Below are 21,359 nucleotides of genomic sequence, written 5' to 3'. Positions count from 1 at the left end.
CTTCCTCTCACGCTATCAAAAAAACCATCTTGTTACTCAGAGTTTTAAATGTTCGCTTAGAAATTTTTTTTATGCCCCTATTTGTCTTTTGCTGGAAGAAAGGCAACTGGGAATAAAGTCTTTCCAAATTCTGCTTAATGCAGGCATATTTTCAGATAAGCTGTGCTTCATAACTGGAGCGCTCAGAAACTCTTACATCATCTTGCAGTCCATAAGCTAACAAGGCAGAAAGAAGAAAGGATAATTGAGGTTGTACATCTTTGTGGTGGGGTGGGCAGGAGATGAGATTTGTTGACATTCAAGGAAAGACTTGAGCTCTTCCTAGCTCCTGTCTTTCTGAGCAGGAAAGTGGCACACATGAGTCACTACTCTGTTTACAAAAGGAGAAAATTAAAAAGGGAAGGGGGAAAAAAAGAAAAGAAAACCAAGCACAAATTGACATCTTTCAGCAACCTTGCAACTCGCTCTGATCCACCCAATGGTTGTGGCAAGTGAGAGGAAATGATTTTTAAATCGGCCCCCAAAAGGAAAAGAAAAAAAAAGTATCCATCCAGTTTGTACAATGGTTTAAAAGAAAAGAAGTCTGATGAAATGGCAGCAGATCAGGTAAATCTCAGAGAAAATGGAGATGCTGGGTTTCTGCTGAGGAGGGGAGGGGAGGAAGAAGGCTTGAAGGATCTTCAGCGAGAGAACCCCAAAGAATTCCTCAAGTTCAGTTTGTAAACAGCAACTAAGATGGACTGGAGTTCCCTAGGGAAGGAATCTAGGGTGCCTGCCTATAGATACAAGTTAAGAGGAAGAGTTTCAAAGAAGCACAGCTACCTAGTAGATTCAGGAGAGAAAGGGCCAACAAGGAGTCGGAGAATGAGGTCCCTTCTGGAGAGGATAGGGTGCCCTGTCTGCCTAATTCTGGAATTCCAACCAGGAGAAAGCTTTATGAACAGCTTCCTTGGGATCCTGAAGTAAAGATCTTTCCACGAAGAGGTGTCTGTTTTGACTCAAAATGCAGATGCCTGTTCCTGTAGAGCATTAGCAGCCATGCTGCCAGAGTAATGAGTTAGTTTTTATGAAGCACTCTATAAGGAGCATGGCCTGAGGAACAAGTATGCCCCCAGAAGGGCTGTTTTCTCAAAGGCTGCGGAAGAGAAAGCTGAAAGGCACAACTTGGATAATAAGGCCCAAACCAAGTAATTATAAGGTGACGGAACTTGGTGTCAGTTAAGAGGTTGGTGGAGAAAAGTATTCCCTGCCCTTAGAGGTAGTTGGGGTATCTCCAGAGAGAGGGAAGGAGTCTGAGGAGAGAGAGTCCTTGGAAGGGTTCTTACTGTGGAGATTTATTTCCATATAAGGAAAAACAATGCCATTGTTGCCTAGTAATCCCTCCCAGGTTGGGGAACATCTGGTCTAATCTTCCAACCTCCCCTGGTTAAATCTTGCCCAGCCCGCCACCAACGTGGCACCAGTGTCTTGGGCAGAAGAGCTATGAGGGAAAGATCGGGTGAGCAGTGAGGATCGGGGGAGATTCCCTGCCGGGAGGGGGGTGGGGTCGTCTCAGCTCCGTCTCTGATTTCTCCTGAAAGGGTGCTGGGTGGGGATGAGGAAGGAGCAGGGTTAGTTTCCAGAGTTCGGCCGCTGGCTCCATGAAGGATGTGTTAACAGTTAGAAGAAAACGGCTTGAAAAAAAATGCTTTGAAGTTTAATCTGGATTTGAAAGTTGTATTACCCGTCCTAGCAGTAACTTTTTATTGTATCTCTGGAAATTGGTAAAATTGTCAGTCTGGCAGGGGAGGCATTGATTAAAACCTGAGAAAAGAAACAACAGAGAATGTAAGAAGGGCTGAACTGAGGGAGAATTACTTACCTCCACAGCTGCACATTCTACTTACCTCCACTGTGTTCTCCGGGCCTTTTTCTCCTAAATCTTTTTTGCCTTTGAAAATAAAAGAGGACTTTCCTTCAGTGGTGCAACCTACTCTTTCTGCCATAAGTTAGGACAATTGTTGGTATTCTGCATTGGGCCAGACTCTTTGGGCTTGCTAAGCTTCTCTCCCTGCACACCTTCAATCAATCTACGTCAAGGCAAGTCAGTTATTTTGGGCACCCTAGGCAGAAAAACCCACAAGTTCACTTTCCTGGCAGCAAAAATGCAACAATAAAATAATTCACCGTCAGATATTTGCTGTGTCACATCAACCTAATGAAATCCATGGTACAGGTGTCTTCTTCTACTTACCGCCGTTTGCTTATTTATTTGGAGTTCATACCCAAACTTTCCACCTGAGGAGAGGCTCCATTTGTGTCCTATCACAGAACCCCTGTGAGATATGTTGAGCTATGATTGAGTAACTAGCTAGTTAGTAACTAGTCATTTTGTGAGCTTCCCAGATGGGAGGTTGAGTTCAACCTGGGCTTCTCCATTCTCAGTCTAACATTTTAACCAATATTGGTTTATTTAGGCCTTAGATCCCAGATGTACTGCTTCTATCCTTCCTTTCCTAGTCAAATATTAAAAAGAAAATTACTTCCTGGAACTGAAAATATAATTTTGAGAGAAAATAAAATAAAATAGGTTGAGTACTGGTTTATCCATGATATAGATCAACAGGGTATATACTAATTTAAATTTCAGCTCTCCTCCTTCAACTATAGTTTGGTAAAGATAGTATCATTTCCCTAATCTTCCTTTCCAAAAAAAAAATGATTGAATGATTACTGAATCTATTTAAGAACCTTCATTCTTTTAGCCTAAAATAGATGTCTTCATATATCCCGCCTAGTTTTATAATTTGCTGACAATATGGCAGCACTTCCAGACTGGTGAAAGGTCCTTTGCTACAAACCAGTACACCTAGTTCAATGTAAGGTTTATCCTTTTTGCTTCTTCCCTACTCAGGGATGACCTAGTTTGGAGAACGTCAGCACTATGAAATCAGATGCACATGTCTGGATAGCTCAAAGAATGAGCTTTTGCTGGCTATTAATTCAATTTTATCATAGAAATCAGCACGAGATCTGCCGCTTTGGCTTTTCTTTTTTTCAGATTAACAGGTAACCAAACGGTGAGATGATAAGCTTTTAATTCTGATCTGGAAAATCCCCAATTGTGGGGGAATGGCATGGCATGTGGGTTTGGTTCTTTGAGAAACATAGTTATTTTGAAATGACTTCAGCTTGAGGACATTTCAAGGATAAGATCTGTTATGTTATTGCTCAAGGTTGCTTTGTCCTTCCTTTTCCTGTTATCTTACTTGTTGTTATGAGGTGAGAAAAGAAAGGCTGACTGTTGTTCTAGGTAGGAAGGGAAGAACCCAGGAAAATTCTAACCTGCTGGAGATCCTTGCTTGAATTGCATTTCCATCTGAGCCCCATTGGTTTTTAAGGAAAGATTCTTTGCCCCATGCTGTTTCTCCAGCTCCCCTAAGAAGACATGGGAATGGGGGGAAGAGGAGGAAGGTATAGATATATAATGGAGAGAAAGAAAAAGAAAGATGAAAACGAAAGAAAAACAGAGCAATAAAAACAGAGGGACGTGACAAAGAAAAAGACCAATCATGTTTGCTAGATATTGTAGGAGGAGAGTCATGTTAGTCTACGGTCAGGAGGAATCTGGTAGCACTTTTCTGTCGTACACATTTTATTAAAAGTCATAAGTTTTCAGGAGCTGCAGCTCACTTCATCTAATGCACAAAGTGGCTAAACTAATGTAGGATTTAAATTGGGGTGGGAAAAGGTAGAAAAAAGAAGGGAAGAAGGGTGGTTATGAAAACGCAGGACAGATGAGAAGCAGATTATCAGTACCATTCATATCACCCAGCTGTCTTCACCCTTGACTCCTTAAACTTTGGCAACAACATACACTTGCAGATGAGCATCACTGCATGAACACTCATGTCATATGCCAAATTCTCCATGCCAATCTAAAATAATGCTTCCTCAGTTCTTGCCTCCTGAAACCCCTCCTTTTACTTGAGATTCACTTATGACATTTTCAGTACATGGACCTATGGAAAAAAAAAATGCTCATTAAGTTTTATCAAAGCTACAACAACTTCTAGCTCACCATCAGCTTTAGCAGCAGTGGACTTGAAGAACAAGTCCGTTTCCTTGATGTCCTAGTAACAATACAGGATATATAAATAGCACATTACACATGAAGCCTATAGATACCTATGTGTTGTGACTCCGGGTTTGGAATCTGCTCCTGTAGCAGATGTGAGTTCGAGCAACGAGGATATGGCAGCAAAATATGAGCCGGTATTGCTTAGTGACTTGGATAGTAGCCAGGATGAGGAAATGGATTTAACAAGGGGAGATAAACCTGATTTAATAGAGATGTCAGGACCTTCAACCTCCTCTGTTTCTTTATCTGAACAGCAGCCGGGAATGGCTAACAAGGAAGGCATGTGAGAGTTTTCCAGTGAAGAAGACAACTTGGAGAACTTATGGCTTGACGTCAGAAATAGAAGGAGGCTGAGATGCCAATCTCAATTAGGAAGGAGGCGTCGAGCCAGTAACTAATTAGGGAAATTAACACGCTCCATAAGTGGATAAAAGGACACGGCTGGGCTGGTGGAATTCGCCAGAAGCAAAGTGACTAATGGGAGTGAAGACATGAAGCAAACTCTCTGAGGCTTGTGAATTACTGCCACGCCAGGATTGCTGGACAGAGTGTGGATTTATTGCTGTGTTTTGGAATTACTTCAGCCGTTCTCTTGTGTGGGTTTGTTTTTGATTTGAGTTAATTCTGAAACAGCTGAATTTTGTTTTGCTCACCTGAAATTAAAGGGGAGACATAACACCTATGTATCTAAATGTTTCAGGTTTCTACCCATAACACACTCTCAAGTTTATCATCTATAGCTAGGCTCTGAGCTATAATTGCATTTGTTCTAATACACGGAATAAGAGATGCTCGTTCGATGAAATTAAGCCAGCCACTCGAGAGACTGAAACCCACTCACCTAGATCAACAGATAAATCAACACAGCCAGATCAATTCCCAGTTCTGCTAAATGATAGATCACAAAAAGAGAACAGAATTCCAGTGGTTGTCATTGCTCAAGTCACTCAAACAGCTTATCGGTAAACATTATTAATAAATTACAACCAATGCTGGACAGCTTTCTCGGGAACTGTGAAGCACAGGGGTCCTCAACCCCTGAGCCGTAGCCCACTACCACGCCTTGAGCCCTTTGGAACTGGGCCGCGGAAGTGGCGTGTGTGTGTGTGTGTGCATGCGCATCCCCACTTGTGCAAGCAGTGAGTGTGTATGGTTGGTACTTGCGCCAATGGAGCTACACGCATTTGTCCACCACTCACAGTGAACCATGCCCTCTCCCTCACTAGCCGGTCTGCAAAGCCAGAAAGGTTGGGGAACTCTAGTGTAGCAAATACACACTTGCATACAAACCATCCAACCTGAATCAGATTCTCCATCAGTATTCAGAAACAAGGAGAAAATGATATTAAGATGGGAAGCAGATGTTTGGACCCCCATATTCATTTCAACAGCACTAGCATCACAGGCTCCAAAACACTTAACCTACAAGGTTAAAGATGCCTTCACTTGCTTCTCCTCCAGAGTGATATATGCCATCATCTGCCAGCGATGTCCCTCTGGATTCTGTACATCTCAGACCAACTTTGTGCAAAAGAATGCACGGGCACAAGTTTGACGTCAGCTCTCAAGACAAGGACAAAGCAATATCGGAGCATTTCAGCCTCCCAGGATAATCCATTACAGACTTCAAACTAGCCATTTGGGAGGGGCGGAAGAAACTTTAACAGCACCATTGGGGGAGGAGATACTGTTGGACTCAGTGGTGGGATTCTACCAGTTTTACTACTGGTAGAATCACGCACACACACACCTAGCGTACACATGTCCATGCATGCACACATGCAGCTTTCCAAACACCAGCTGAGGCTTTGTCGTGCCAATCAGCTGGGAGAGAAAAGCAGGTGGGACGGCCCAATCCTGTGCTTTTCTCTTCTTTCTCCTCTCAACTGATTATCAAAGCTTTTTTTTTTACTACTGGAACTGGTAGCAATTTTTGCTACCGGTTCAGTTGAACCGGATCAAACTGGTCACATTTCCCCACTGACTCACATCCAACAAAAGATTTCAAACCATCTCAGAAGGTCTCAACAAATACAATAGGTTTTTTTAGCACAATTGTTAATTGACAAGAGTATTCATAACATGCATCTGCATAGCCAATCTGTCTTCCCCTCCCTTCTCCTCCTCCCCCCACCCCCCAATTTAAATTCTCCATCAGCCTAGCCACTCTGGGCATCTGTTGAAGTGAGCTGCATCTCATGAAAAGTTTTTATTAAAATTTGCTGGTTGGGAAAAGGTGCTAGCAGGCATCTTCTGACACAGCGGCTAGGTATGAGGAAGCTATAGTCTACCACAGTGAGAAAGCACCCAGTTGGGAAAGATAGAAAAATATACCACCCAAGTGCATGTACGTGCGGGAGCACACACACACACACACACACACACAAACCCACAAACACGAATGAAAGTTTGGTTCACTTCTACTTATGCTTTGACAAACAATCAAGAATTCTAGGAAAGCTATCTACATTTTAGGCTAAGATATCACAAATGGAGTAGATTGGGTAAAATACCCACAATCAGGGAAATGACATATATATTTTTTCCCCTGGATTTGGTGTATGCTCCTTGAGCCAAAAAGCATTGAATGACAAATCCAGAAATGCTACTTCTCTGAATTTGCAAATATCCGTTTCCATGTTGAATTTTGATTCTGCAAATTTTGCTTTACCCCACTGTGAATAACTGTAGCCATATCTAGAGAGCTCTTCAACTGAATGGATGCAACAGTATATAGGGAAGGAATATTTGTGTGTATTTGAGGGAAGTATTATTCAGTAAGTAATGAAAAAAGAGGAACTCGCAGGATTGTGCAGCCAAGCAATTAATTAGCAGTCACATTAGGAGCACATAATCCATATAGCATTCCAAAAATGATGCCAAGTTTTTTGATACACATAAGTCCTTGATGTTATTGTGTTGGCATACTGGATGCATATGAACTAATCCAGCATACATTTGTTTTAGAATATTCTCATTATTTTCTTATCCATCTTACTCATTTCCCAAATCAAGGGAGTAATTTATTTACTGGTTCCATGTGGAATTATTGATAGGAACATAGGAACATTGTATCTTCGGCAAGCTCAAGGATTCTGTACCTTATTATACCACATTAGGTCATAATAAGGGTTGACTCTGGTTTAATATGGTGTTTGAATTCAATCACTATGATTCGTAAATGATGGTTTACAACTTAGCACTGTGTATAAACCACAGTTAAAACAAATAATATCTTAGACCAAAGTTTGAACCTGGGATGTGGACTCGGTAACTCATAATAACTTTTTTTTTTAATAGCGGGGAAAGATAATAATATTCCTATATTCCTATATTTATTATGAAGAGAAAAGAGAGAGAGGAGAGAGGAAAAAGGAGAAAGGAGAGAAGAAAGAAGAGAGGAGAGAAGAGAGAGGAGAGAGAAGAGAGAGGAGAGAAGAGAGGCTTAGAAATTATAATGAATACTCTTAAACCATGTATATCTGCAGCTGAATGAATACAATTTAAAACAATGACCATTCTGCCTTCCTGGAAATGTTCCCCCAGCCCATTTTTTTAAAAATCTGAAATGGCGTCTCTATCAATGATAAACATAAAAATACAGAAGACGTGGACATATGTACATACAGACAGAATGACTGCATGGAGGCTGGAACACGCTGGGAGTCTTACATTCAATTCGAATCTGTTCTAGCTCCATCACCTCAGCTATTGATTCTTTGAGATCTTCCACAAACTTTTGCATCTCTTCGGCATTTGGAGCACAGAAATGAAGCACCTGTTTCTTCTCTGAGCCTGAAACTGGAATCACCAAAGTGATACCACGGGGATAGTCTATGAAAAAGGAGAGGAAAACAAAAACCTCTGAAAATATTAGTATTGGCTTCATATATTAATTTTTTTTAAAAAAAAAAAACCAAACATCTGGGAGGGATTAGAAAGTTGACTGGAGTGGGTGGCCATAATAAATCTTTCTTCATCATCACCATCACATGCATTGAGCATCTTAGGATAGAATAAAAGAGTTGGGAGGGACTTTGGAGGTCTTCTAGTCCAACCCCCTGCTTAAGGCAGGAAACCCTACACCACTTCAGACAAATGGTTATCCAATCTCTTCTTAAAAACTTCCAGTGTTGGAGCATTCACAACTTCTGGAGGCAGGTTGTTCCACGGATTAATTGTTCTGTCAGGAAATTTCTCCTTAGTTCTACATTGATTCTCTCCTTCATTAATTTCCACCCATCGCTTCTTGTCCTGCCCTCGGGTGCTTTGGAGAATAGCTTGATTCCCTCTTCTTTGTGGCAATCCCTGAGATATTGGAACACTGCTATCATGTCACCTGTAGTCTTTCTTTTCATCAAACTAGACATACCCAGTTCCAACAACCGTTCTTCATATGTTTTAACCTCCAGTCCTCTACTCACCTTTACTGCTCTTCTCTGCACTCTTTCTAGAATCTCCACATCTTTTTTACACCGTGGCAACCAAAACTGGATGCAATATTCCAAGGGTGGCCTTACCAAGGCATTATAAAGTAGTAGGAACAATCTTGAGGAATAGGAGGAGGAGCCACAACCAAGGCAATGGTCAGATCAACGAAATCTGACTCTAGAGCAGATATGTAATTTGGGAAAGCATCTCCGACATGATGCTCAATAGTTCTACCAAAGGTAACAGGAAGGAGAGGGGAAGTGTATTCAGACTCTGTTACAGTGATCTTATAGTAAAAGTAGTCCTTGATTTAGGACACTTTGGACCAGAATGTCTGTTGCTAGGCAAGGCAATTGCAACCTTTTGTCATGGTTGTTAAGTGAATCACAGGGTCATTAAGTGAATCCGGCTTCCCAAAGACTTTGCTTGTTGGAAGCCTCCTGGGAAGGTTGCAGAGGATGATCACATGACCCCCGAGATGTTGCAACCATCATAAATACATGGCAGTTGCCAAGTGCTCAAATTCTGATCATGTGACTACGGGGGATGCTGCAGCCATTGTAAGTGTGAGGACCGCTCAGAAGTCAATGTAATTGACAATGTAATTGTAATTCTGCAACAATCGCTAAAAAAAACAGTTGGAAGCCGAGAACTGCCTGTACAGTATTAGCATTTATGTTCTGACCCGGCTCCCAAACATGGCAAACCCTCTGTAGTTAAACAAAGGTTCCCTTTATTGGGAGCGCCAGCAGCCCCAGCAAAAAGTCTCTTTCTTTCTTTCTTTCTTTCTTTCTTTCTTTCTTTCTTTCTTTCTTTCTTTCTTTCTTTCTTTCTTTCTCTCTCTCTCTCTCTCTCTCTCTCTCTCTCTCTCTCTCTCTCTCTTTCACAGATACACACACACACACACAGAGAGAGAGAGAGAGAGAGAGAGGGTTAAGAAGTCTGTCCAGCAGGGAGATGAATAGTTGTCTGCCACATCTACTCATCTCTCCCCCCTGCCTTTATCCCCAGAGCTGGGTGGGGCTTTGCTAGCAGTGGTGGCTCTTCATCCCAAGGATCGGCCCATAGATTTCCACTGCTCTCCTCTCCTCTGCCTTCTGCATATCTGCACGTCAGGGACTGGACCCAGCTGTTCCTCCTCTTTCTCATCAGCCACCTCCAGACCTGGGGGCTGTTGACTCTCCATCTGAGGGCTGCCGGATGGCCCAAGCTCCTCCTCCTCCCTCCCTCCCTCCCTCCCTCCCTCTCTCTCTGGCAGCTCCATTCCCTCTTCCCCCTTGGAGCTCTCAGGTTGCCTTGATGCTGCCTCTGACTCCCACACTGCCTACTCATCGGATTCGGCTGCTGGAGAGGCCAGTGGTTGACAGGCCACAACAATTAACAACTTTAATTTCCTAGTCCGGGTTTACCTTGAAGGGCTAACATAATCATAATCACTTAAAGCCAACCCATTGTAATATGTTATGTGAATGCAGTTTTTTTTTTTTAAAAAAAATCCAGTTTGTTATTTCTGTTGTCTCCAGGCAAAATATCCCTGTTGTTTCTAGATAAAATGACAGATACCAGGTGATATCTCTGCTGTGACCAAGCCATTGCCAGAGTAAACAATGCTATATAATTCATTTGTCCTAGATTAAAGGCAAGTTGTCTTTTGCATCCTCCAGTTAGCGTGATCATAAGCACGTGTAATGGGTACGTTAGATTCCCCCCCTTTTTTTAAATCAAGGATTTAAGGATCTTCTATCAATAGCAGAGAACAAAAAACCGATTTGGATTTTGGTGAAGGCGTGGGACCCGTGTCTATAACAAGACACTTTGCAGTAAGTACACAATGAGGTTTAAAGAGAAGAAAGGGAATGCTGCCTTGCAGATTTCCTTTCTGCACTTAACCTAACTCATAGAGACAGATTTGGCCTCTTTTATGCCAAACAACTTCTGAGAAACAGCTTTTGTTCTGGAAGTCTTGCACGTTCCATGATTTCAAATTATCCAGTTTAGGGTCATCAAGTTCAAGAATCATTTGCCATGATTGGTACTCCTGTTTCAAGATTTGGGGGATATCGCTATGCAGTAAAACTAATTCTTGTGACTCTTGCTCCCTTTTCAAGCCTAGGATTCTACTATTGGTCGATGATTCTTCATTTCTGTTTGTTGTTCATTTAGGCCAGGGTTGTCAAACTCAATTTAATTGAGGGCCACATCAGGGTTGTGTTTGACCTTGGGGGGCCAGGGTGGGCATGGGCAGTCAATGTCACTCATATCAGAGGCATCTATGGGGGCCCGAGTGCTCTGCCAGTGAAAATGGGCTCCCGAGCTCTGTTTTCAGCTGCAACAGCCTCCTGTAACCCTCTGCCAGCAGAAATGGTGTTCAGGAAGGCCACATGTAGCCCTCCCAAGCTCTGTTTTCTCTGACTGTGGCACTGGGGGCATTTCTTCACTGTTTCTAGGGCGTCCCCATGGGCCAGATCTAAACATCCCACAGGCCGGATCTGGCCCCAGGCCTTGAGTTTGACACTCCCGATTTAGGACTATAACTGAGGTTCCCAACAAAATATTTGCCAGGCATGCTTTCTTTTCTGAATATTCTCTTTTCATCCCGCCCAGCCATTCAGAATTCCACAGCCACTATATGTGTCTTCAGTTCTACTGAAGATGTCTATCTAAGTTATTATATGGCTTTTAAAAACTTTGGCTGTTTGGGGTGGGTTTTTGTTTGTTTGTTTGTTTTTGCTTGTTTGTCGGATTTCTGTGAACGGATTTCTATGGTATGGAATTATGTATGTACAGGTAGTCCTTGACTCACAACAGTTCATTTAGTGACTGTTCAAAGTTACAATGGCACTGAAAAATGTGACTTCTGAGCATTTTTCACACTTAGGACTGTTGTAGTATCCCCATGGTCACATGATCAAAGTTCAAGTGCTTGGCAATTGACTCATATTTATGACTGGTGCAGTGTTCTGGGCAGTGGTGGGATGCTGCCGGTTTGCACCGGTTCTAGCGAACTGGTAGCGCTGGTGAACAGTTGGCCCTGCTCACCCACACCCGCCTTTTCCTGTCCTATACATCCTTGTTTTTTTAGCTCAGCTGATTCACACAGCAGCACAGATGGCCACGCCTCAGCTGTTTTACTCACCAGCGCTGAATAGAAGGTAAGTTTTGAAGCTTAAAATCGGTGGTTTTTGAACACTGCACATGCACGTGCGCGCACAAAGCACGCTCTCATAGAACCAGTAGTAAAAAAGGTTGAATCCCACCACTGGTCCTGGGGTCATGAGATCCACTTTTGTGACCTTCTGACAAGCAAAGTCAATGGGGAAGCCAGATTCACTTAACATTCTTGGATGAGAAGCAAAACACCTTCAAAGAAAAACCAGAAAGTCCAGTTGCCTCTTGAAAAAGCACCGTTGGGTCAACCACGACCTGAATCTCCATAGACATTTATACCTCATGTTTCCCTAGGAACATAAGGTAGCATATGCTGCACTCCCTTCTCTTATTGTTCATCCATCAACAATCCTATTGGCAGCTGAATTTCAAAGCTAATAAATCAATTGGAGAGATTGAGTGATTGATCGGAGTGATTGATATCATGGATACTTTCTGGATGCTTGACACCTATCTATTTGGTTGGGCTGAAGAGAAGGAGTGGCCCAAGTCACCATGGCTGAGTTTCAATTAACACTGGGGTCTCCCCAGTTCAGATTCTAAATGCTAACGTTCACCATAACCAGAATGCCACATTTGCTCTCCCTCTTGAATAAAGCCTGTTTCTATAACCCATGAAAGACGGCGCACTTATCCCCTCCAGTGTCATCAGGCAAAGAGCCAAGTAGACTGTGATAAACTTACATTCATTCTCAAACAGATGGAACTGCATTCCTAAGAGGCCAACTGACTTGCAAAATGTGTAGGTTGAAGAGCTTTTCTTCTTGGGGCAAAGCTTGAGAATCTGTTAAAAGGACACAGATGAAGAGAGAGAGAGAGACAGACAGACAGACAGACAGACAGTCTTTCAGAAAGATCAACAAAGGACAACTGGAAAGTTTAAGGTCCAAATAACACCCTTCAACTACAATATGGTAGTCAGAACGAGTTTCTAATGGGAATGTGAATGGTGTGAGGGGCCATACCCCCCCCAAAAGATGGAACATGGTAAAAGAAAAAAAAGTAGGGTTAAAAAACATGCCTTGTGGGATCCAGTCCAAGCAATAATCAGGTCTGACCCTACTTAGATTTTGAAGATCAGCCAGGTCCCTAAGTATTATCACATGCTGGGTCTAAATGAATTAACACAGTCAGTCCATTCTGATTTTGCCTTTAGTTTGGTGATAAAATCTGAAGGGACATTGGGCTGCACATCCAAATCTAAGATTAATGAAACTCCAGGGTCTTACGTTGCACACCCCTAGTCTAAGTTATTAAGACGGGTCACCCTTCACACTCCTTGTTGTAACACAGGGATATCCAAACCTAGGCATTCTGGCTGGGGAATTCTGGGAGCTGAAGTCCACAGTCTTAAAATTGCCAAGGTTGGACGCCCCTGTTGTAGTGCAAGCAATCTGCATGCATTTTTAAAATTTAGAAATAAAGAAAATTGGGAATTGCAGTGGACTAATCCGGTTAGGAGTCCTGTTGTCAACACTGAAACTGACCTGGGCGAAGCGATCTTGGAGCTTCAGTGTTGTCACGCTGGACTGAGGGATAGGGAGTGGGGGATTAGAGATAGGTGGGCTTGTATAGTCAAAATAAAATACTTTCTCAAAATTTTCTCCTGGGAACCAAGGATATTCTCACACCTGGCTGAAGGAAGGAGGGATGATGTCATCAGACCAAAGGACATTGCAGGGATTGGGCCATCTGACTGATTGTTTGGCGTTCAGGGAAAAAACTTTTACTTTTAATTGGGTGAAAACCAAGGGCCCCCTCAGAGTTGGTTTTCACCAGATATCTGCCAATTTGATATTTCCAATAAAGCTATTCTTTGAGGAATCAACCTGCCTCGGAGTTCTTGCTTGAAATGGATCTATTACTTGGAACTCTGACATCTGTTATGAGAAGGGGCTGGAACTCTTTTTTCTAATTATGTTTTTTTCAAGCCATATCAAACTAATCGCCTATCAGCTCCTTGCACTGGAAGGAGGATGTGAATTGGGTGGGTGTGGCCATGGTGGGTGTGGCCTAGTCAGCCTCATGCACCATGGTGGGAGGGGGCATTTTTGCCCTCCCTGGGTTCCGGAGCCTCCGGGAGGGCAAAAACGAAACAGGCCCATTTCTGGCCTTCCTGAGGCCCGTTTTTCACCCTCCCTGAGCCTCCAGGCACGCTCTACATCAGGGGTGTCCAACCTTGGTAACGTTAAGCCTGGAGGACTTCAACTCCCAGAATTCCCCAGCCAGCTTTGCTGGCTGGGGAATTCTGGGAGTTGAAGTCCTCCAGGCTTAACGTTACCAAGGTTGGACACCCCTGCTCTACATCCAAAACAGGTTGTGTGGAGACTCCTGGGAGGGGCGAGGCGGGGTTGGCGGGGCCAGCCAGGAGTGGGATTTGGGGGCACAAAATCTAAGCTAGGGGCTCTCCTGAATCCTTGCAAACCCCCAGCAGCCTACCCCTGAATGTAAGTCTCAGTCAGAGTCGGGGTGGGGTGGGGTGGGGTTGATGGAAAATAGGACAATTTTGTGTGAAGAATGATTGCAATATGTGAGTTAAAGAGTTAATCCCCTTATCCTTCCTTCTATCTGGGTTATGTCATAGATATCAGTTCTTTTTTAAAAAAAACAAAACACCTCAAACATTCACACAGATGCAAATTGCACAACCACTTCATGTTCATCTTGCCTGGAAGAAATTTGTTTAGCTTACAGCCTTGTGACTGAGAGTCGAGAAGTTGAGTGAAAAACCACGCTGAAGAGTGGACTTTTGTTATCTCCTCCTGCGGGAGTCCTGTCAAATCACACTTGTCAATTGCTCGGATGTTTTATCTTAGCCGTTTCCCTGCCTTTCTTTAAAATGAAATAGGTTGGATTCTCTACGGTCCCTTTTGCTGCTGAAAACACCCAGTTTGGCAGTAAAGATGGTCTTTTCGGTGCTCGATCCACTCACTCTTTCCTTACGCTTTTCAGGATACAATGAGCGATGCATGAGCAAAAGGTAGCAATTGGTTTTCCTGGGTTTCTCTGGCTTTATCAACAGCTGGCATTGTATATTTAAGGCCTTGGCTTTAGGTATCAATGTCCTGTCTCAGAGCAGTGCTTCAGAGGGGGCTTCTGCCCACTCAGATTCTAAATCTGTATGCACTTATCATCCCACTCTCCAAAGACTCCTTAATTGGGTGGTAATTAATCTGCTCAGACAAGATGCTTTTTCCCTAATGGGAGCCAACATGACTATTCTCAGTCAACAAACTTACAACTTCTAACGTACAGTAGTAGCTGCAATTTTCCCAGCCATCAGAATATGGGAACTGATGTAAACTGTATCTGGGAATACCCAATTCTCAAATTTCATTAGGAAAACAAACAAATCAGCTCAGCAGTAATTATAGATTGGCCACAAAATGTGAACAACTCATTAGAAACACCATTAGGCTCCCTGAAGCAGGGAGTATTATAAACAGTATTTCAGTGTCTCTGGCTTAGACTATGCTCTACAAAAAATGTGTCTCTGGCCTCAACTAGTATGGCATCAAAGGTAATGGAGGATAGATCAAAGTGCCAAGTTTGTCAATGTGATGCTGATGTAGAATGGTATTTCCCATTTCTTAGTCTTAGTATTTCCCATTTCCCATTCTTCAGGATTCATATTTGGGAAATTTATATGGCTGCCTACTTGCTCATGGTGACTCTAGGCAGCTTTCAAGCAATAAAAAACACAGTATATAAAATTAAAATAAAAATAAAAAACAACAATGCCCACCCCCAGTCAAATGAGCCATTTGATGGGCTCCATTCCATCTGGGATATATGAACATCCAACTGAGGCTAGGTTGCATGGACTAAGTTAAATGCTGTCACCCATCAGCAATCCACTCATGTATGATGGTGCTATGTGCTGTGGAGGAGTGAGCTTTGATACGTAGTTGATAGAGGGAATTAGTCATTTATCATGATTTGATCTACTTTTGCACATTTTTCATGGTTTGGTTGAATAGACCTGTTGTCTGAACCAAAACAATAGGGTGATATCAGCTGGTAGCCAGATTCATGTTAGAAGTGGGTTCAGCCCCATTCAGGAAGGGTGTTTAACCTTTGTCCAAAAGCAGTCTGTACAACCGTTGACAGGTATGGCAAGAATTGCACCATGAAGTCCTACAAAAGGATTTGGCTCTCACTCTCTCACTTCAACGCACAGATTCTGTAATACTTCTACTGATTAGCTACTGTTCAGGCTACTCAGATATTGGCTCAGAGACTTAGTGGATCCATGGCCTCAATACAGCCATGAAAGCACTGAGGTATTCTGTCATATAAAATATTAGGTGGCTGCAAACCGTTGCATACTTGTTTGTCTATGTGTGGGAAGTCACAGGACTGGTCTCCTGAACCTCCCTCTCCCAGATCCAATCCATAGGACTTTGTCAGAGAGAACAGGAATGGAAACCTAATGTTCTTCATGCTGTGTTATCTTTTGACTCGGGGGGGGTTCGTAAGGAGAGGTGCATTTAAACTCCAATTCCTAGGTCCTCTGAGCATTTTCTAAATTGAAGTGATTCTTAAGTCAAAGATTCCCTCACCACCAGCAGGTCATTGAAGAGAAAAACTTCTCTCTGGTGGGCAGCGTGTTTCTGTACTTTGTTCACGTCTGTCACTTCATAAAGGCGGCTGCAACAGACCAACCGGCGATGAGGCACAGACAGCACCTGCAAGAAAGAGACAGAGTAGGAAGGTTCCATCCATAACCACAATTACAACAAACATTTATGATCTTATGCAGTTTCAAGACCTTTGGGCAACTTCGACGGCCTAGAACATATAATTTCATCGTGAGATGTTCTCCTTGGATGTCTGTTGTAAAGATGTTTTTTAACCATTTAGTTGTGTTCTACTCTTGGCGACTTTATAGGCAAGTGCCCTCCATGTTATCCTGTCAAGCACAGCTTTTTTTCAATTGTTGGATGTTCCAACTTTTTGGATGTTGTGAAGATAGGCAAATTCTACTCCTGATTCTGCAAGGAAAACCAACTGGCCTATGCAGCCAGAAATGGATGGAGAAAGTAGAACTCCAAGAAAAACAAATGTACATACAAAGAACAAGGGCTTCGGTCACCATTCCACAACCTCTATCTTGGTTCTTTTAGATTCCCACTGCAAATGCTGTGACTAGGATTAGTGACTAATGGCAACATAGAATATGGGATGTGTGCATTTGTCCTTAGGGGTGCTGTTTGTGTGAGAGCCTGCCAGTGGGAACAACTGACCAAGATCAATCTCTTCAGGAAGCAACTGTTTGTTTCCCCCCACACTTGTTTCTTTTTCAGTTTTCTTCTAGCCCCCAGACCTGGCTGGATGTGATAAAGATTTAAATCTTTTAGTAAACCTGTGATGCTCATTATGGGAAACAGGTTTAGTCTTTAACTCATGCCTCTCCAATGGATCAGGCTGCAGAAGGAAGGGGGTGTCACTTATTTCTTCCCTGATAAATCTGGAAAGCTTTCTCTGGCATAAAATGGCTGGTGGTCTATACTTAGCTCCAGTGATGGGATTCAAATAATTTAACAACCGGTTCGCCCAGGGTCAGGTTGGCCATCGTAGGAGGTGTGGCCCATCCTCATCCTCCGGCTCTGCACATATATGGGACAAGCCTCCTGCGATGGCCAACCTGGCCCTGGGTGAACCAGTTGTTAAATTAACGCCAACGCCCCCCCAGCTACCAAAGTGGATCCTGGGCACTGCACTGCAATGGAGAAACAGGAAACGGAGCAACCAGCACAGGCGGGGGGAAGAGCAGGGAGAAGAGGGAAAGCGGCCTTCTCTTTCCCTCCTACCAGCTGCTCCATTGCCCGTTTTTCCATTGCAGCACAGCAGCCAGGATCCACTTTGATAGTGTGTGTGTGTGTGTGTGTGTGTGTGTGTAATATAACAACCAGTTCACCTGAACCGGTGTGAACTGGCTGAATCCCATCACTACTTAGCTTTTTAACAGCAGTTTAGGAAAGATACAGCAGTGTTACAGGAAGGAATCAGCAGGCTTTCACATATATCATGTGTACACTCCACGACAAACATGGAATATATCAAGTTATTTTCTGGCAGCTGTGAGAGGCCCAAGAGAACCATGTCAGGATTTTCTCTGTTCATCAATTCTCTTTATCCTGCCCAATCAAACAGAAGGCATAGGAAGCTGCACCACAATTATGGAATATAGCAATGCATGCCTAAGGCCTAAAGCTACTAAGTGTATTTCTGGAGAGGACCTGGAAATTGCTAATTCAAACAATGGAGAACAGCAAAAGGGCATGTTATTGTCTTGAGATCTGCAAGAAAATATTGCAGCATCTCTTGTAAAAGGAGCGTCTGGTTGAACCTTTCTGCCACCAGATTCCTTTTAAGCAGTGCACTGCAGTCATTTTAACACCCGGAAATTTATTTTCCAATAGACACTGATTCTTCCAGAATTACTGGGTGGTTTTGTTCTCATAGGATTGTTTAAATCATCCATGTTCTGGGACCTTGTTTTTAAAGAGTGTTCTGTCTTTCTGAGTGGGTACATTTGTTAGAGCTAAGCACTTATTATCTGAACTTCAGGGAATTCCATTACAAGCACATCTGGAGGAATTTACCATGCCCCCTTTTGATGACTCAAAAGGGTCAAAATGTCAACCATGTCATCAACACACACATCATAATGCATATTAAAAAGGAAAAGAGCATTGAATGCATGCTTGAGGCCATAATTTTAACTTTTTTTATCCTTTCCCTGTGGGCACCTCTACCTGACCACATTTCAGTGGGAGCAAACCTTGGAAGGACACAAAAAGTTGCAAAGAGAGAGGAAAAATATAATATGGAAACAGGGTTGTATGTTGGGCTTACTTCTAGTAAAGTGAACATGAAAAAACTCAAATGTAATATTCTTTCACTTTGTAACTTTGTCTTCTATGTAGGGCCATGGTGCATATGTTCCCAAGTGATAAGAATGGTATAAAAATTATCCTTGCTAGGGAAAAAATCAAACATATCCATTCGTCCAACTTCATGAGCAAAGTATTAATTTTAAAAAGGATGTGGGATCAAAGAAAAGCAGATTCACATAGGTAGGAATATTAGATATAAATGAAGAAAAAAAAATAGGAGGGAAGCAGCACAAGAAAGTAGTAACTTTAAGATGTATGGATTTCAACTCCCATGTTGGTTGGGGAATTCTGGGAGTTGAAGTCCATACATTTTAAAGTTACTACATTGGAAAAGCACTGATCTAATGCAGGGGTCCCCAAATTTGCCAACTTTAAAACTTGTGGACTTCAACTGCCAGAATTGCCCAGCTAGAATAGGGATTTCTGGAAGTCCACAAGCCTTAAAGTTGTCAAGTTTGGAGGCTCCTGATCTAATGGAAGTGTAGTTTGTGACAGAGTAATTGGTTTCCATGGGGATGTTCCCAGGTTCAGCCCTTGCTGGCATCTCCAATCAGGAAGGATTCAGTGAATAATGAGAAAGACCTTCATGGCTAGAGGCAGGGGAATCCCCATTTATGGCTAAAAACATATCAAGATGAGACACAAAGAACAGAGGCAAAACTCTGATTACACCATTGTAACTTCCACCTTGAATTCTTTGTCCATGCCCTGTGAGAACTCTGAGAACATGCAGAATTACTGCTGAAGTAGACAATATTAAGATAGTATCCTTTTTTCTTAAAATAAAAGTATCTGCATAAAACTACAGTTGTCATCAGCATTTTCATCACAGGAGCCTCTGTGGCGCAGTGGTTAGAGTGCAGTACTGCAAGCTACTTCTGCTACAGCCAGCTGCCTACAATTTGGCAGTTCAAATCCCACCAGGTTCAAGGTTGATTCAGTCTTCCATCCTTTTGAGGTGTGTACAATGAAGACCCAAATTGTTGGGGGCAATAGGCCGACTCTGTAAACCACTTAGAGAGGGCTGTAAAGCACTATAAAGCAGTATATGAGTCTAAGTGCTATTGCTATAATACAATAGATATCTACTAATGATGTGCAAAGCCTCACCGTTTTCATTCCAACAATCGATTTTTCTACTTTAGTGACATAAGTCACATGGTCCTCATTGGATTTGAGCTCTCTCTGCTGAATCCTTTCATAAATTCCCACCACCAAGTCACGGGGAATATCAGCTCCATCATCCACTCCTGTTAAGTCAAAACAATATAAACATTCTTTTTTTTTTAATTCAATCATCATTCTTCAAGAATTCTTAACATACAAAAGTAACAGCTTACATGCTGTTTTCCCCTCCAGAGATTATGGACGTGTACAAATGATTTCCTCCCATTTGTGGTCAGTCAATGTCCTTGAAAGTTTGAGAAATGATGCAAAGATAATGGATGCCCTTGGAGGAGTTACCCTCCTTCATCAAATAACTATCAATGTGGATGGGACCAATCACAAATTAATCTGAAATGTTGAAATGGCTCCTTGCCATTCTCTCCAGCTCTACAGAGGTTCAAGGCTAACATTATTTTTTTCTATGGACAAGCGGACACATTTACAAGCAAAGTACTTAGCTGTATCCAATACCATTTTTCAGTCTTAACATCCATATGGAAATAAATGTAGAACCAAATATCATCCTTAGGAGCAAAGCTGAAGGTAGTATTTTACTTTTACTGTCCCAGCTTCCTTTTAAATTTTGTTCTGTGCTTAAAAAGTGTTCTGAGCTTTGCCTGATGGTGCTTAACCTGAAGAGGATAGGTTTGAGTGCATATATACAAAAAATACTGGTTGAAAAATGTAAAAGAGCAGGATAAGTATGGAACTGGGACCATTAGCTGCAGCAAATTCCATGCTGGAGATTTCCAAGCTACAGCCATAACTGCCCATAATTACATAGAACAATAATTTCTACTACAATGTACACTTGAGTTTACACTTAAATTCAGTTTAATTTAGAGGTCAGCAACCTGAGGTTTGAACACTGCCTGTTGCCCCAGACCTTGACTTGGCCCTTGGAGAATCTTAGATTGGAAGAAGATTGGAATTATGGTTTCCTATCACATTAAGGTGGAAAACACACAAAAATGGTCCAGTATTAAATATTTTAAAGAGTTAATGAACCATATTAAATGACATGAAAGTCAAATATGGCTCTTTTAATGCTCCTCAGAGGTATATTAATTAATCCTCTATTTTTAACACAGAGAATGAAACTATATGTTGGCTGGACATATAAAAATGTTTCTAGATAAATTCATTTTTATTAAAGTTATGGCAGAACAGAATTAAATTCTTTGCAATGCAGGCTGAATGAGACTTTCCTTTTTAAAAAATCAGGGTTTTTATCCAAGTCAAGAGCCTGTTGAAATATATCTTAGCATATATTTTAATGGTACAGAAAGATATTCTTCAAAAATTTCTTAAATTACATTAATAAATTACATTTGTTAAAAGTGTTAAATTGTTGTATTAACAATGCAAATTTTGAATATAATCAGAAATCAGAGATACAACATTTTTAAACGAGATAATAGAGATTAGACCCTGAATATTTATTAGAATATCTGAAAAAAAAGCAAATATGGAAAAATCCATTCAAAATCTTTGTAGGAAACACAAGATTTTATATTGTTGGCATCTTATCCCAGTTAAAATGTCATAAAGAATAAAAAGAAACAAATCAA

General features: G+C 42.0%; 1 protein-coding gene across 7 annotated transcripts in view; it reads right to left on the bottom strand.

The window, feature by feature from the left end:
• IQSEC3 (IQ motif and Sec7 domain ArfGEF 3) overlaps positions 1 to 21,359 on the bottom strand; it is a 230,035-nt gene that overhangs the window by 4,097 nt on the left and 204,579 nt on the right. For 2 of the 7 annotated variants that reach the window (XM_087968569.1, XM_087968570.1), the window contains exons 8-14: positions 19,732 to 19,871; positions 16,282 to 16,407; positions 12,404 to 12,503; positions 7,748 to 7,954; positions 3,325 to 3,417; positions 1,887 to 1,930; positions 1,724 to 1,803 (exon numbers count right to left, since the gene is read on the bottom strand). In XM_087968569.1, the coding sequence (XP_087824695.1) occupies positions 1,729 to 1,803; positions 1,887 to 1,930; positions 3,325 to 3,417; positions 7,748 to 7,954; positions 12,404 to 12,503; positions 16,282 to 16,407; positions 19,732 to 19,871 (785 nt within the window). In that variant the 3' untranslated portion in view covers positions 1,724 to 1,728. Of the gene's footprint in view, positions 1 to 1,723; positions 1,804 to 1,886; positions 1,931 to 3,324; positions 3,418 to 6,281; positions 7,450 to 7,747; positions 7,955 to 12,403; positions 12,504 to 16,281; positions 16,408 to 19,731; positions 19,872 to 21,359 lie in introns of those variants that run through there. The other 5 variants (XM_087968567.1, XM_087968571.1, XM_026693520.2 and 2 more) reach the window with 4 other exon arrangements.

The sequence above is a fragment of the Notechis scutatus genome, chromosome 6 (genome assembly GCF_049901735.1).
Source record: "Notechis scutatus isolate UNSWTSFEM ecotype Mainland chromosome 6, rNotScu1.2, whole genome shotgun sequence".
Classification (NCBI taxonomy): domain Eukaryota; kingdom Metazoa; phylum Chordata; class Lepidosauria; order Squamata; family Elapidae; genus Notechis; species Notechis scutatus.
This window is presented reverse-complemented; position numbering and strand designations above follow the sequence as displayed.